This window comes from Anomalospiza imberbis, chromosome 10 (genome assembly GCF_031753505.1).
Source record: "Anomalospiza imberbis isolate Cuckoo-Finch-1a 21T00152 chromosome 10, ASM3175350v1, whole genome shotgun sequence".
NCBI lineage: Eukaryota > Metazoa > Chordata > Aves > Passeriformes > Viduidae > Anomalospiza > Anomalospiza imberbis.
The window spans coordinates 17,020,332-17,035,963 of NC_089690.1; the positions used below are offsets into that span (position 1 = coordinate 17,020,332).

General features: G+C 39.7%; 1 protein-coding gene across 19 annotated transcripts in view; it reads left to right on the forward strand.

The window, feature by feature from the left end:
• DOCK10 (dedicator of cytokinesis 10) overlaps window positions 1-15,632 on the forward strand; it is a 168,066-nt gene that overhangs the window by 134,684 nt on the left and 17,750 nt on the right. For 17 of the 19 annotated variants that reach the window (XM_068200933.1, XM_068200928.1, XM_068200934.1 and 14 more), the window contains 17 exons: window positions 636-719; window positions 3,344-3,440; window positions 4,042-4,086; window positions 4,530-4,705; window positions 4,833-4,949; window positions 5,926-6,037; window positions 6,767-6,888; window positions 6,974-7,088; window positions 7,253-7,319; window positions 8,127-8,174; window positions 8,832-8,933; window positions 9,844-9,968; window positions 10,357-10,469; window positions 11,189-11,326; window positions 12,844-13,026; window positions 13,577-13,687; window positions 15,064-15,279. In XM_068200933.1, coding sequence (XP_068057034.1) covers window positions 636-719; window positions 3,344-3,440; window positions 4,042-4,086; window positions 4,530-4,705; window positions 4,833-4,949; window positions 5,926-6,037; window positions 6,767-6,888; window positions 6,974-7,088; window positions 7,253-7,319; window positions 8,127-8,174; window positions 8,832-8,933; window positions 9,844-9,968; window positions 10,357-10,469; window positions 11,189-11,326; window positions 12,844-13,026; window positions 13,577-13,687; window positions 15,064-15,279 — 1,971 coding nt within the window. The remainder of the gene's footprint in view (window positions 1-635; window positions 720-3,343; window positions 3,441-4,041; window positions 4,087-4,529; window positions 4,706-4,832; window positions 4,950-5,925; window positions 6,038-6,766; window positions 6,889-6,973; window positions 7,089-7,252; window positions 7,320-8,126; window positions 8,175-8,831; window positions 8,934-9,843; window positions 9,969-10,356; window positions 10,470-11,188; window positions 11,327-12,843; window positions 13,027-13,576; window positions 13,688-15,063; window positions 15,280-15,632) is intronic. The other 2 variants (XM_068200919.1, XM_068200922.1) reach the window with 2 other exon arrangements.

A 15,632-nucleotide genomic window follows, 5' to 3' on the forward strand; every position in this document is an offset into this window, starting at 1 on the left:
GCAGAGTTCAGGAACTGCAGAGAAGGAGGGAATTCAAGATTGCGTTCTCTACCCTGTAGGCTGACTCTGCAAGGAAAACATGTCAGTAACTGCAGAACCAAGGCCCTTAAAACCCTTAAACCTTCTGTCAGTATTTAGCCCCACCAGTCAGGAAGAGCTGTGTTCTCACCATAAAGCAATGTAGTGTCCCACTTTGTCCCAGGGAGAGAACAGAGCTCAGCCAGTGAGCATTGTGGCTGGGTTGGTTCCTCACCAGTCCCTGCCCTGTCACTGCGGGGATGCTCAGCTCAGCTCCCATCACCTGCCTCCTCCGGTGATGGCTGCAGTGCTGCCATACAGCAGTGGCTGCCACTAGAAAAGCTTTCTCAAGTGCACTGTACACTGTGGTGGTTACTTTAGGCTGCAGACACAGTGAAAATGAAAACTTTGATTAATTAATTTCTTACTGAAAATAAATACAAAAACCAAGGGAGATTGACCAGGTCCCTAATATTCCTTGACCTGCCTAATGCTTACCTCGTCTGTGCACAGGATTCCAGTGTACAGGGGACACAAAGTGATCAGCCAGGTAACTGAGGCCATGTATTGGGGTTTTTTTCTATAAAATAATAATTCTTTTTTTTCCCATTTCTTAGCGCTGTTTTACGTTTATGGATCGTGGATTTGTGTTCAGGATGGTCAACAACTATATAAGTATGTTTGGAGGTGGAGATAGCAAGGTATGGCTCTGCTTTATTTGTTTGTGTCTGTTTTTCTAAAGTGACTGACTAGCAGAATATTTTTTTATATTGAAACTATGTATGATTCACCGTGCTCAGAACTCAACTCAGTGAAAACATTTAGAGTAAATATGGATTAGAACCTCCTGATTTTAATATCTGTGTGCCTCCTCTGGGAGTAAATAGCCATGTTCAAGCAACAACCCAGTGAGACCTGCAAGAGCAGACTCTGCACAGACTGCTCAGACCAAAGAATCCTAAAGACTGAATATAAGCCTTAATTCTTTGAAAGTGCACTTGTCTATAAATATCATCAGCAATTGGCAGTAATTTTCTTTGAGGAGAATAAAGTAAGAGCATATGAAAAAATTATCATTGTGTAAACTCAAGTGAGACGGTAACATCTTTACTTTATGTGAGTGCCATGCTCTTACCTCATTGATGATGCAAGAAGGTAAATCTGCTCCAAATTAGTTTGTGTTAGCTATGAGAAAAACTCCCTGCAGCCTGAATTTCTTCTATAATACCAGCACTAGTCACTGATATAGTTTGAACAATAAATTTCAAACAGCGAGAGGTCCCCGAATTATTCAGCGTGACTCCTTTGCTCTTCATCCATCAGGATGAGTCACAGGCTTTTTCTCTTCCATGCCAGAGTTTATGAGCATATATTTAGTAACACAGTGTAGTCAAGATATACACTTTGAATGATTCATCTTTCCCCAGAAAGCTCACAAAGCTTTTAGTTCTTTACTGATACTATGTGCATTTGTAGCTAAAGAATGAGATTACTCCAGTCTGCTTTGCTTTTTGCTAAAACCAACCTCATTCTGAACTCAGGTCTTTCCCTTAATCTCTGGAACAGCTGTAGAATGGAGTCTCTCAGTTATTAATATCATAGCCTGAAGTCTGTAATTCTGTAAATAATATTATGCAATCTGAAAACTGTTTCCACATTTCAAACTTCCCTAAATACACTCAACCACAGAAACAGATGTTTAATTAAAAAAGCCCAATAATGGTCAGGGGAAAAGCCTGAGATTAATCAGTGTGCAGAGCAGTACTTAGCACCTTCTTGGCAGTAAGTGTGTGAACATTGCCAGCATCCCTCCAGATCCATCTGCCAGCGTGTGGGAGCAGATTCACCGTGGAGTTGTGACAGATGTGCAACTGGAGCAGGCTTTGTGGCACTTGGAAACAATAGTCACAAAATAAAATCAGAGATTTCTGACCTCAAGGAGAAAGAGGCCTTGCATCATTTTCATTTCAGTCCAATGCCTAAGCAAGAGTCAGTCTTCTAAATGTGCTGAAAGATTTCTTTTTGTGTGTTTTTTGCCTCTTTAACTTGATTATTTATGTATCAAAAAAGATACTGCAATCTGACCTGTCTTTTCAGAAAATTTAACAGTGTATATTATTGCCTGAATATTTTGTGGATGTATCAGTCTGTAGCAGTGCAGTTTGAATTTATTGTAATTCTGGATGAAGCAACATAATTTCTGTTCCACAGAAATATCCCTTATGGTATTCCATATTTTGACATTTAAAAATTGTTTTGAGAAACATGTGTTTAAAAGTTGAAATACCTCATTAGAAATCAGTTCATTGCTGTGCTCCCTCAAAATGTCAGAGTTACTCTTGGGGAACACATTTCAGATGCTTCAGTTCTTCATTTGCCATTAGCATGTCCTGCTAACATGCTGTATTCCTGAAGAGGTGCTACAGTGAAATAAAATATTTTAGGGGAGAATTCCCTACCATCGCCCTTCTTGGTAGACTCAGAAAAGTCCATTTCCTATGTATCCCAGCCTGCTGGTGGCAGCAGAAGTGCTACAATTCAATTTTAGTGCAAATGAAAAGAGTTTTACAAGTGCTTTCTAGTGTTAGGGCATTCAGAGTAACCCTGCTGCTGGCTGACTGAGAATGACTGCTTGGCCACTGAGAACAGTGAGATGTCATGATGGAAATAAAAATGCATTGCTGGGAATGGTGCATTGTCTTTATATCTCAATGTCACATCATTACAGGAGGAATTATAAATTCTTGAGGTAAGTGCAAGCCTCCAAAAATTATCTGGATGTCTTCTTTGAAGGGAGATATTAAATAAGTAATACCAAAACTATATATTACCCGAATTCCTTGGAGGTGGAACTCGTTGGCATCAACAGAGGAAGTTTTTACTACTGTCAGTAAGCTCTGGGTGTGACCTGTGTGGCTGAAACTTTATTTAAAAAAAAAAAGTCATTATAATTATGATGGTTCAAAATGTCTGTGGACTGAAGATACTCCACTATGATTCAGTGCTATAGTATGTGTCATCAAAAGTCCCAGGGTAGCTTTAAGGATATCTTAAATATTTGTTTGGATCAAGCTTGGATTTATCACTACATCTTCAATGAAAATCATAGTTTAAAGATACAAAATGCTTGTTTGTCTGTGACAAATTCTTTTGATAACAGAGATGAAAACCACATGTTTATTGTTTGTGCAGCTTGGCATACCCAGCCCTAATGTTTTATTTTTGGGTGTGAGTGAGAAGTTTGTGGTAGAGATAAGTAGTAGTGGAGCTCTGCCTCACCATTTTCCCTGTTTTAATGTGAACCATTGCCTGTTGTGGTTTTCAGACTTTACACCAGTTCAAATTTGACTTTCTCCAAGAAGTCTGTCACCATGAGCACTTCATCCCTCTGTGCCTGCCCATACGGTCTTCAAACATTCCTGGTAAGGCCCCCCTCAGGAGGATTTCTGTGCAGCAATGAGTTATTGGGAGGTTCAAAGGGCAGGTAATAAATAACTCTCTCCAGATCTGTGTCTCTATGTCAGGCTCAGAAGCCCCCAACAGCTTTTCAGATGTGGTACTTAAGCAGTGTGATAAAAATAATATTTGAGTTAAAAATAAAAATAATAAATTTTCAGTTTAAAAATAAAATTTCAGTATGCCCGTAAATAAATGCAATGTCTGGCAGCTCACTTAGCGGGTGGGAGGTGGAAGCTTCTCACTGGAAGTTTTAACTGGAATTTTTGTGATGTCTGATTTATTAGATCAGTAGGGCTATTGCCATAGCCTTGAGAGGTTGTAAAGGATTTCAACAGGTGCAGCAGGAAGGGGCAGAAGCTCAAAAAATGGGCTCTTGTCTCCTTTTTACCTCAGTTTTCAGCATCAAAAATTAGTTCAGTTTTGATACTCAGGGATTTTTTTAAGTAGAAGCTGTTTAGTTCAAATTGGAGTCAAATTTTTTAAAAAGCGAGCAAATATTTTTTTACAAATAATTAAAAGTGCAATTTATTTTTACCCATTTTCTTATGTTTATGAAAAATGAAGACACGGTGACGCCTTCAGAATCAGCACAGGAATATCGAACATCAGGTATGAGCAATATGACTGAATCAGTGAGCAGAATTTTACTTTGACCACTGCCACTGCATTGTGGCAAATCTCAGAAGTTATTTATCATTTTCAGAAGTGGAATCACTCTCAACCTCTGTGTTTTAGAACTCTTCTAGCTTAGGATATGGGAACAACAATTTGGACTTTGTGCCTCTAAGAAGTCAGTAGTCTAATGAGTAAACAATTGAGATTCTCATGTGGGAACAAGTATATAAATCATCTTTTATTATTAAATAGTAAAAACTGCTTGATTTCAAGAGATAATAATATTAGATTTGTTCATTCTGAGAAATGAAGGAGCAAAATGAAGCAGTCAGACCAGGAAATCAAGGTTTAACAATGGAACATTTGGAAAATGGAGGGTGGAAGGATGTATGTAACCTATATATTAATTTAAACGCTCTTGTCCATTCTACTCCAAGACATTCCAGAGTACACACTGACCAATGAATTTTGCCGTAAGCATTTCCTGATTGGAGTCCTGCTGCGGGAGGTTGGCTTCGCCTTGCAAGAGGACCAGGACATCAGGCACTTGGCTCTGGCTGTGCTTAAAAACCTGATGGCCAAGCACTCGTTTGATGATCGATACGCAGAGCCGGTAAAGAAACTGCTTGTCCTTTTTCATTTGCTTGTTCATGCAGCACCTAAACATACATGAAACTTCCTTAGCCACTGGTATATATTTATTAGTTTCTTGAGGATGATGTTGTGTCTCTTATTTTCAGGCAAAACAAGCACAAATAGCAAACCTGTATATGCCACTCTATGGAATGCTTTTGGACAATATGCCAAGGATTTACATGAAAGATATGTTCCTCTTCAATATCAATACTTCCAATCAGGTAATTCATGTGGTTTTTTTGAACACTGAAATGATCAAAGTGAGCCAGTCTTGATCCAGTGGGAAGAGGTCCAAGTTTATGCCGGTCACCAGTTAGGTAGCAGAATACAGTTCTGAAATTGCTGATATATTTGCATCTGCAAAGTTAAATTTGGAAGCTCTCAATTTGCAGAGCACTTGCAGAGCCCTGTGAATCTGTACTGTCAAGGAACAGAACAGGGGTCTGGAACAGACCCAGGACACTGCTGTCCCAGGGCTGGAAATTCAGGGTCAGAGATTTGGAGTCCCAGAAAATGTGTCCAGTACCTCTGCCACAGGCTGGGCTCTGAGGATGTGTCCTCAGGCAGGAGGCTGGGACACACTGGTGTAAAGAAAACCTCCCACTGCCCACAGAGTCTTTGCAGAACTACTTTGTGTACCCAAAGATGGTACAACTGAAGGGCTGTAAGCTATACCAGCAGGCAGAGGGAATGCATACAAGTAACCGAAGGAGGAAAGGGGTACAGAAACATCATAAAACAGCTTTACTGACACAGAAAATGTCTGTATAAACTGCACATCTGGAGGAATGTGTTTGTTTCATAGAAGAAATGTTATAACCATACTGCTTCAAAAACTAGAAGCAGATTTCTGCAGGGGTATTGTGTCTTTCAGTCCTCCCAGCAAATGAGCCCATTTCATTTGAGCATTGCTAATGACAATTAATGTTCCTTTCCCAGTGCTGTGTTGATGTTTCAGGAACAAACACTAGTTAGACCAATCCTTTACAGCTTCCACTGTGAAAGTGTCTCATATTGCAGGTAACTTTTCAGCACATTTTGGCAAACCTTGATCCTTTATGGTTGTCATGTCAAAACAACTGGAAGTAGGTTCTCAAACTCAGAGTCTTAGAAAAGCCTCCTGGATGTGCTGTCATTATCCCAGTTATGGATAATGACATGGAGTACTGGAGCTGGTTCTGTTTCTTTCAAATACAGGGATCCAGGGATGACCTGAGCACAACTGGTGGGTTTCAGAGCCAGACAGCAATGAAACATGCAAACTCTGTGGACACCTCCTTTTCCAAAGATGTTCTGAACTCTATTGCAGGTAAAAATGGCAGATTGAACAGGCACATAGGCAGATTTGTGTTTATCTCAATCCATTGTGCTTTCTGCTTAGAATTCATGGAGGATATCATTAACTTATTTTATACCATATCCAGGGAAACATGGTATGCAATGTTTCTCTTCCCTTTGGGTGTCTTTGGACTGACTGTCTTGTGAAGCTGTTCTACTTCCACTGCTTCACTTACTCTCCTGCTTTGGAATGATGCCAGTATTCAGGCTCTAAGAAATCCCTTTGCCTGAGTTCATTCTTGTAGTCTCTGCCTGACTTAAAAATAGTTCCAAGGTTTCTCCTGAAAACTCCTGATGTCTCATATTGCATTTGCCTCATATGAAGCAAATATTCATAGTTTTTCCAGGCTTAACAGAAGAGTAGAAATACAACTTATTTTGTTCACTACCTCCAAACCCCATTTCAGACTTCAGGGAAATGAATTCAGGCATCTTTCCACTGATTTTTATGTCTTTAGGTCAGTTCTTACAGAATGCAACAGGCCATTTTAATGTCATAAAATGGCAAACTGAATCATTGTACTTCAACTTGTTGCATGTTTTCAGTACTAAACATACCCATCAATAGCTTTGCTGTTGAAAGTTCAAAGCACTTGTCTCAATCCAGCATGTGACACATTTTAAGTTCTCCATTTTTTTGTTGGTTTTTGTATCCATAAATGTTTTAGTTTAGCATGTTTGCTGTGACTTTCATTTACAGCCTTTTCATCAATAGCTATCTCTGCAGCAAACCATGCTGACTCCAGAGCTTCCTTAGCAAGTCTTGAATCTAACCCAAGTACCAATGAAAAAAACAGTGAGAGAACTGACACGTGTGAAAAGGTACATGTGCACATGTTGAAAACGCTTGCCAGAGGTGGGAGTCCATCACTGTGCTTAATGAGGCCCTTTGCTGTCACCTCAACAGATCATGAGACCTTTGTCTTTGATTGGGTCAACTCTTCGTTTTGACAAGCTGGATCAAGCTGAAACTAGAAGCCTTCTTATGTGCTTCCTTCACATTATGAAAACCATTTCGGAAGGTAAAAACTGCTCTCACTACTTAATTTATGTTGCCGTAAATTACTGTGAATACTGAATCCAAGTGAACATTAAATTAGAATAATTATCAGTGTATTTTACAGGCTTTGGGCTAAGTTTAATTCCCTGTAATGGATACATACTATATTTTAATATCTTCCCTTAGATGCACTGATTTCCTACTGGTTGCGAGCACCCTTCTCAGAAATAACAGACTTTTTCAGCATTTTAGAGTAAGTTTACTTTGTGGTTGTTTGATTTTTGTGTTGAATATTCTAAAGTGATGGCTGCAAACAATTCCTCTTTGGGTTTGTCCACCTATTGGAATAGTCTGAGATAGCTCTTGTATCTTAAATTATTTTGCTATAGTCTTCCAAAGTCATAATGAGACATTATTAATAAGATACATATCCTCCAATATGTTGTAATTTCCATGAAAAAGGGTCGTAATGAGACATTATTAATAGGATATCCTTCAATATGTTGTAATTTCCATGAACAAGTGTAATAATGCTTTGGGTCTTCCTCCTAAAAGAGATTTTCATATTAGTTTCCCATTTGGTGTTGAGATTCTGTTCTTCCCTTGAGAAATATATTTAGCTCCTCAAAACTTCCCAGCCATAATAAAAGTCACGTAATTTAGGATGACCTGCTTTTCACATCCCATGGGTGGTTTGCTCAATCCAATCTATGTATGACTGCAGAATCCAGCAGGTAGCTGGTTTTGGAATTTCCTCACCATCTTGTAGTGAAATGTGATTTATTTACCTTCAGCTGGTGATGCAGCAATGCTTTTTCAGCCAGGTTTTTGCCTTTGCCATCTCACCAGGCAGGAATCTTCAACTGTAGAGAAAGAGAACATGGGTGTGCAAAGTGTACCACACCTCGTGTATCCCTAGGCTGGGAACTGCTGCATTCTATTCTTTTTGCTTACTAGCAGGTGCATATGCCATAGGTCTCATTGAGGCACTAAGATTCAGCATTTTTTTCATCGGTACAAAGCCATTAATAGGCGTAAAATGTGTTGTTTTATCTTTCAGGGTTTGTCTGCAAAACTTCAGATATCTAGGAAAACGCAATATTGTCAGGTAATTCTGTAGTTACGGACTGTGTTGCAGTATTTAGATATTACAGCATTTGTTAGATTTAAATGAGATTAACAGTGTATCTGTCAATTTTCCCTTGAAAGAATCTCTTTGTGGAACTGAAACCAATGTATGCTTCATTTTTTCTTTTATGCAAATGATAATATTGTGATGTTCTGCATATCTGAGTACATATCTGCTATAAAGGATGAATTGCATGATGTGATAACTATTATTGTATTTATGACCCAAAATACTGGGGCCATTCTTGACAACATTTCTGTGCATATGCCAAACAAGGGAACTTTGAACACTGTATTTCCATCCATGTCATGTAAAGATTCGTTTTAATAGGCATAGATAATTGTTTCACAGCAATAAAAAAAAAATCTCCTGCCTCCCTGATAAAATGTGACATCATGTTCAGCTGTGAAATGTGGAATGCATGCTTTGTCTCAGCTGATGTTTCATTTTTAATTTTATATTACTGCTGTGAACTTGTCTATATGTAATGCAGTGTCAAAATTAAAGGTCACCAGACGAACCAGTTCTTGCTCCACACCAGGTTTAGTCATCCCTGCATTTACTCTTTAGGGACATGGCAAAATCAATGTCACATTTCATAACAGATCAACACTTATTTTCTCTTTCTCTTAACAGGAAAATTGCAGCTGCTTTTAAGTTTGTCCAGGCCACCCAGAATAATGGAACTCTGAAAGGTTCGAACTCCTCTGGCCAGGCATCGGGACTGCTCTCACAATGGTACATTGAATTCCTAACTCTATACCATCATGCTACATTGAATTCCTAACTCTATAAACCCCCAGCCTGGGCTCTCATCCTCCAACCCTTGTACTCTGTCACAGCTTTGACTGAAAAGAGGTTGACAAAATATCTAACAAATTTCAGAGGCCCCACAGCTTTGAACTGTAAAAAAGTTGAGTCTCTCTGGCTTGACTTAAAAGCTGTTGGTTAGAGTGGTATGTTCAGGGAGTAATTCTGTCCTAGAATAATTTTAATCATTTAAATGTATGAAATTACATTTTTAAAAGAAATAAACAGGAAGTGTGTTTTAAAAAGTTACCTGAATTTTGAGATGTTAAATCTACATGAATTTTACACTAGTTACAAATATATAATACTTTCAAAAATTATAATAATCATTGGTATTTTACTTTTAAGCTTCTCATTATAAATTAATGATGTATTCGTCAGCATCAAAGAGGAGTAAAAGAACGCATGAATATGCACATATTATGTATTTTTACTGTCATTGTCAGTTTATCATCATTTCTTTTGCCTCATAGAAACTGTATTATTTCTTTCTTAAATAGGATATATTTTTCTTACACTCTGAGTTAACAGAACTTACCTCAGTTTTTCTTCACCCAAGGCAGTTTTCTAAACATCAGCCTGAAAAAGCTGTTGCTTTTTTTAGTGCTTAATGGAAGTTTTGTCCCCTATGATTTCAAGAAATCACAGCACATGTTTGTTTTGTCCATCTCACTGACTTCCTTCATTTTTGTTTCTCTGAAGATTATTGCTTAAGAAGCATTAAGCCATTAAGCTTAATGCCATTAAGAAGCACTCTATGGAACTGACAGGGAAAATACTGAATAGGCACAGTAGTTTATTCTGTTTTTCTGTTTTTAATGGTACCTTTCAATTGCAGGATGCATTCTACTTCAAGTCATGATGGCCACAAGCACCACAGATCTCAAACATTACCATTAATCCGGGGCAAAAATGCACTTTCTAACCCTAAACTCTTGCAGATGATAGACAGTAGCACTGCAAGTAAGTACAGAAATTATTTACTTCCGTCTGGAATTCTGTGGGATTTAGATCAGGCTCTATAAAGACCTTTTCTTGACCAGAGGCTCTTAAAATTATGAGATTGGAGTTATCTATCCCACTTCCCAATTAGGTTTCTTCCCTCCTTCGAGGATGAACAGAAACAGTGAGAGGATGTACTCACATCACTGGTGCAGTTGGTGAGAGTTGACTCCAATTTCCTCCACTTTCATCTCCTGTGAGCAGTTTCCTTCAAAATACCACTTTGGATAAAAGTGCAGTTAGGACACGATCTCTGCTGTGATAAGACTTAAGGACCAGATTGCAGAATTAAATCATCTTTAATGACATTCAGAAGATTGTTTTTAATCTTTCTTTTTTTATGCTGCAGGCACTTCCAATGAAACAGACATTGTACAGTATGTAGACACAGAGGCAAACATTGCTACAGAAGTTTCCCTCACAATCCTTGACCTGTTGTGTCTTTACACTCTAAATCACCAGGTATGTTTTGCTGGTTTTCTTTTCTGCTTGAACATGTGGGATATGGGGTGAAAGGAAGGCCTGGGGGAGCAGGCACACAGAAAACCTGAAATGTCCAACAGCAGAATAGGGAAATAAGATATTCCAGTTCTCACTGAAGGTCTTTTAGAAGGACATTGGTTCATAGTACCCAAACTGAATAGAAAGAGGTGGAAGAATAACATCCTACATATCCAGGGCTATGTACAACCCTGCTCTGCTTGGAAGTGTTTTGCATCTAGTATTACATCACCTTTTCTGAATCATGCTTATCCCACTAGATGTCAGTGATTTTCAACAACAGATTTCCAAACTGCTTATTATGTCTATCTCTGCAAATCAGCAGGTGAATCCTCTTCCTCCTTAAAAATTGCTCAGATTGCTTCAGCAAGCCCAGACGACTTGCTGAAGATCTCACAGCCACAATACAGCAAACAGCTCCTTTCACATTTAGTGCTCCCTCTCTGTCACCTTAACCCTTAAATATATTGTATACAGTCCATGAGTAATACAGGCATGGCAAAGTGCTTTTCTTGAAAAACTGAAGAGTCTGCAGCAGGCTGGGAAAGCATCATCTGCAGAACTTTTACATTGAAAAAAGCATCTCTCTAGGAGCACTCTGAGGGAATGCCCAGCAGATCCTTCTCCTGTTTATTCACTTCAATAACCACAATGTCCTGTCTTGTCTGTGAAATTTTCAGAGGCAGCTCCAACAATCTGATTGCCAGAATGTGTTGATGAAGAAAGTCTTTGACACGCACATGCTCTTTTTGCAAATCAACCAGTCAGCAGCAGCTCTCAAACATGTCTTTGCTGCTCTACGGCTGTTTGTAGGCAAGGTAACTCTGGGTTTATTCTGCTAGTCATGCCTAGCAATATGTTACAGCAAGTACAGCCTGGGGACAGTTGGACACTTGGCAAGAGTTCTGAACTTATGCTATTAATACTTATTCCTGACAAAGATGGTCTGATTTATTGCTGATTAAAAGTAAGAAGTTCACAATGACTGAAAAAACAGTTCTGCTTTGAAATTGAAAAATTTGCTAAGAAGGGGAAAGCTTTAATGTAAGTAGATGAGTGATGTCCACCTCTGTGGTGTATCCATTGACTTTCCTGCTTTTACCATCTATGGAAGAGAGCTTGAAAGCCTAGAGGTCCGTGGTCTTCGTGGCAGATACCTGATTTGCAGAATCCACCTGGGAATGGTTACTGCTGTCCCCAGAGGAGCCAGCAGGAGAGTATTACATACACTTCACCAAAAGTTCATCCACACTAATACAAATACCTAGTTTTAAACACAGGAAACAGTATGGTTATGTGCCAAACTGTTTTTTGCTTGCATTGCACTTGTATAAATTGTCGTGGTCAATTAGGCACTTGGTGCCAGCTGCAAAGGCTGCACAATTTCCAAGTCACAGAGCTAGATGAGATCCTCTGAAAACCAACCAAAATGTAGCACTCGCATAGCAATTGCTCTGGGGAAGTGACAATCAGCAAGGCTGGCCTTGGTTCCTAAGTGTTTCTATGAAACACGAGTGTAGCTGAGTTTACAGCATGTGGCCTCTCTCTGGTTGTTATCTCAGGGGAAAGAAGGAGGAAGTCATGCTTCTCCCAGTAGTGCAGCTGGAGGACATGGGGGAAATAGGAAGTAAACCATCCACAGACAGCTTTAAATGACATCCCAGACAGCTAGAAACGGAAGGACTCCATGCAATGGGGAGAATGAATAAATATCCAGAATTGCCCTTCTCATTTATCCTGTAGCTTTTGGGATTGAATTCTCCCTTCATGGTTCAGTGGGAGCAGGGATGTGTTGTGGTTCCTGCAGCAGAACCCCTCAGGCAGTAATTAAGATCTATAGCCCATGTATACATTTCCACCTCCTCCCTCAGTCTTCTGTTACATTCACCCTGCTGGTAACAGTGGGTATGGTTTGGAGAGCCCTCCTCTGTTGTCTCCTGCTCTTCAAACCCTTGACCTCTGGAAGTTCACTGACCTTGCTACTCAAAGTATTTTCCTTCTGCTGAACAGCTTATGTAACCGTGCAGAGCTCCCCCTGCTTTTCCTGCTTAGCCGTCGTGCATTCCTGGCAGATTCCTTGCTGCTGGGCTTGCTGTGTGCCAGCTGCTGTCTGGGCTTCCTAGAGGCCAGTTTGATGGCATACAGTGTTTGTAGGAAAATCTGAGTATAGCTCTTAATTAATCTTAATTTGTGTATGGGATTATGTTTAGTTTAAACCCTGGTATGAATAACTGTGGGAGAGTTACTGAAAGGTTAAAAAAAACTGTTAACTCAGAATAACTGCACCGAGACCTGAGAGTAGTACTGAACATGTTCACACATTTTTTTTCAATAGTTCCCATCAGCATTCTTCCAAGGACAAGCAGATCTCTGTGGTTCCCTCTGCTATGAAATCCTGAAGTGCTGTAACCATAGGTCACGTTCAACTCAGACAGAAGCATCTGCTCTTCTTTATTTTTTCATGAGGAAGAACTTTGAATTTAACAAGCAGAAATCAATAGTCAGGTCCCATCTGCAGGTAAGTGAAATGTGAGATCAATATTTAACTGATGTGCATTAGTTTTCTTGTCTTTTTTTTTTTATGCCTTGAAGCAAGGCAATCCTTTTGCAGTCCTCAGACAGGCAGTTCTCTGTGGCAGCTTGATTTTCCTGCCAAGTCTGAAGTTGGATTGGATTCTCTGCTGTTCTTGGGTTGCTCAGCTCTGTTCCAGGGAGAGACAACAGCTGTGAATCTATCTGCATTGCCAGATTAATGGCTATTCTTGACTCACATGTTGCTTACAGCAGTAGGAACACAGCTGATGAAGGAACTAAACAGAATCTGACAGTACAGGAACAGACATGTAAAGTCCATTAATAACATATTTACACTGCAAAGTGTAAGCAGCTACAAGCTTTTGAAAGATTACTCGCAGTCCTTGCCTTTGTACATGTTACCTTCATAGGACAGGTATGAAATTTTACTGTATGAAATTACAAGTACATCAAGTCATACTAAAACGGGTTAAAAACTCTTCTGAAACTCTGGTTTCTTTGCTAATTGCATCCTGTGTTTGCTCCCTGTGCAGCTCATCAAGGCAGTGAGCCAGCTGATAGCGGATGCGGGGATCGGCGGATCTCGATTTCAACATTCGCTCGCAATTATAAATAATTTTGCTAATGGAGACAAGCAGATGAAAGTAAGAAACATTTTTTGTCAATCACTGCCTCTTGCAAAAGGTCAACAATTTCACAGGAGCAAGTGTTTCAGTAAATAAAATTGCTGGCTCTATTAGCCAGTGATTTATACATTCTTAGTGTGCCTTTCTCAGGCAATCTGAAGTTCGTGAAGGTGTTTGTGACTCAGAAGCTTAATAACTGAAAATAATATTTAAACAAAAATATTTTTATTTGAAAATTGTATTATTTGTTCTTTATTGCTTATTTTGTTCATTTGCCTCATGTCAGAGGTCATACATTGGGGCTAATGGAACACAATTGCAGTTAGCAAACAATTTCTAGTCTACAGTTGCTCCCTTTCCTCTGTTCAGTAATTGTGTAGCAGAAACAGGCACAACAGTTGCGTTTTGTAAGACCTTGCTGACTCACTGAAGGTATACTTGGCTCTTAGACAAGTTACGACTGCTGTTATAGTTATTATCTATATAAAAATTGTTGAAAAAATATTCTGGTTTTTAATTTTTACAATTCTTGTCCAAACATATGTCTATGTGCATTTTCAGTTTTATACTTTGGAGGTGTTGTTCATCTCTGAAGGTGACTTTAGGGTATCTCCACTGAGATTAATAATAAAGTTAGCATAAGCAAATTGGTAGATAGTTAGCAGAAGTAATAAGATGGCATTACAATTCTATTTGTTTTTGAAGTCCAGCTTTGATTTCACAGCACTGCAGACAGTCACACTGCTTCTGTGACTTGCTTATCTCTGTGTGACATAGAGGAGGGAGTATTTATTTTCATTTACTTTTTCTGAATGTTTTACTTTTAAAGAAAACAAAGGATGGAAATAAGTCTGAAAAAAATGTATTTCACTGCTTATCTGAAAAAGAAAAATTGAAGAGCTGAGCTAAATATGTTGAGAACAGCTGGTGTGAGTAATATAAGGACTCTGTTTTAATCTAGCACAGTGTGAGAAGGTCAGGAGCCAGACTTGTGCTTTATTCCCATGGTGAAACATGCTGGGAGTGTAGTTAAGCGGGACTATCTATAGCACATTGTGCTGTTGCTCAGAGGAAAGTGTGCAAGGATCCAGTTCTGGACCCAGTAAGCAATTGAGGGCCACCTGTTCCAGTTCCCCGACTTCAGCAGGGCTGTTGCACATGGGCAGTGGAACAGGTGACTGACTTGGGCCATCTTGTAGTGCTGTGAGCCATCAGGAAAAAAAACCCAGGGTTTGTGTGCAATGTGTGCACGCTCTGGAACTGTGACTGCTCCGAAGCCTGCCCAGCTCGGGAAGGGGTGGAGGTTCTCTCTGAGCAGAACTTGAGCTTGTTTAGGGGTGCAGCATGGGGCTCCTTGGATGGTTTCAGTGATGCATTGCTTATCTTTCCCAAAGAACGTTAATTTCCCAGCAGAGGTGAAGGATCTGACCAAGCGCATCAGGACGGTGTTGATGGCCACAGCTCAGATGAAGGAGCACGAGAAGGACCCTGAGATGCTGGTGGACCTGCAGTACAGCCTAGCAAATTCCTATGCCAGCACACCTGAGCTACGCAGGACATGGCTCGAAAGCATGGCCAAGATTCATGCAAGAAATGGAGATTTATCAGAGGTAATGCAAAGAAATGAACAGGAAATCAGTTTGTCTTTAGGCTGAGCTGTTCTGATGAAAAGGGCTTTGGAACACTGACAGCAGTAGTGAGTTAAGAGAGTTGTACAGTCTCTCTCATATATTTGAAATCAGAGGAGTAGATGTTTGAAAACACCTGGAGATGTGATATGCTCATCCCAGCTTGCCTGATCTTGACTACCTGATACATGCTGGAGCAAGACTTGAAACTGTCTGACAGGGAAGCTGAGGGCAGTGTCACTTTGGCACCTCTGCTGCCTACCCCTAACAGGGACAGTAGCTGTGGTGTAGAGGAGGGTGTGTGCAGTGAGTAACTCACAAAAAGGTTTCCTTCT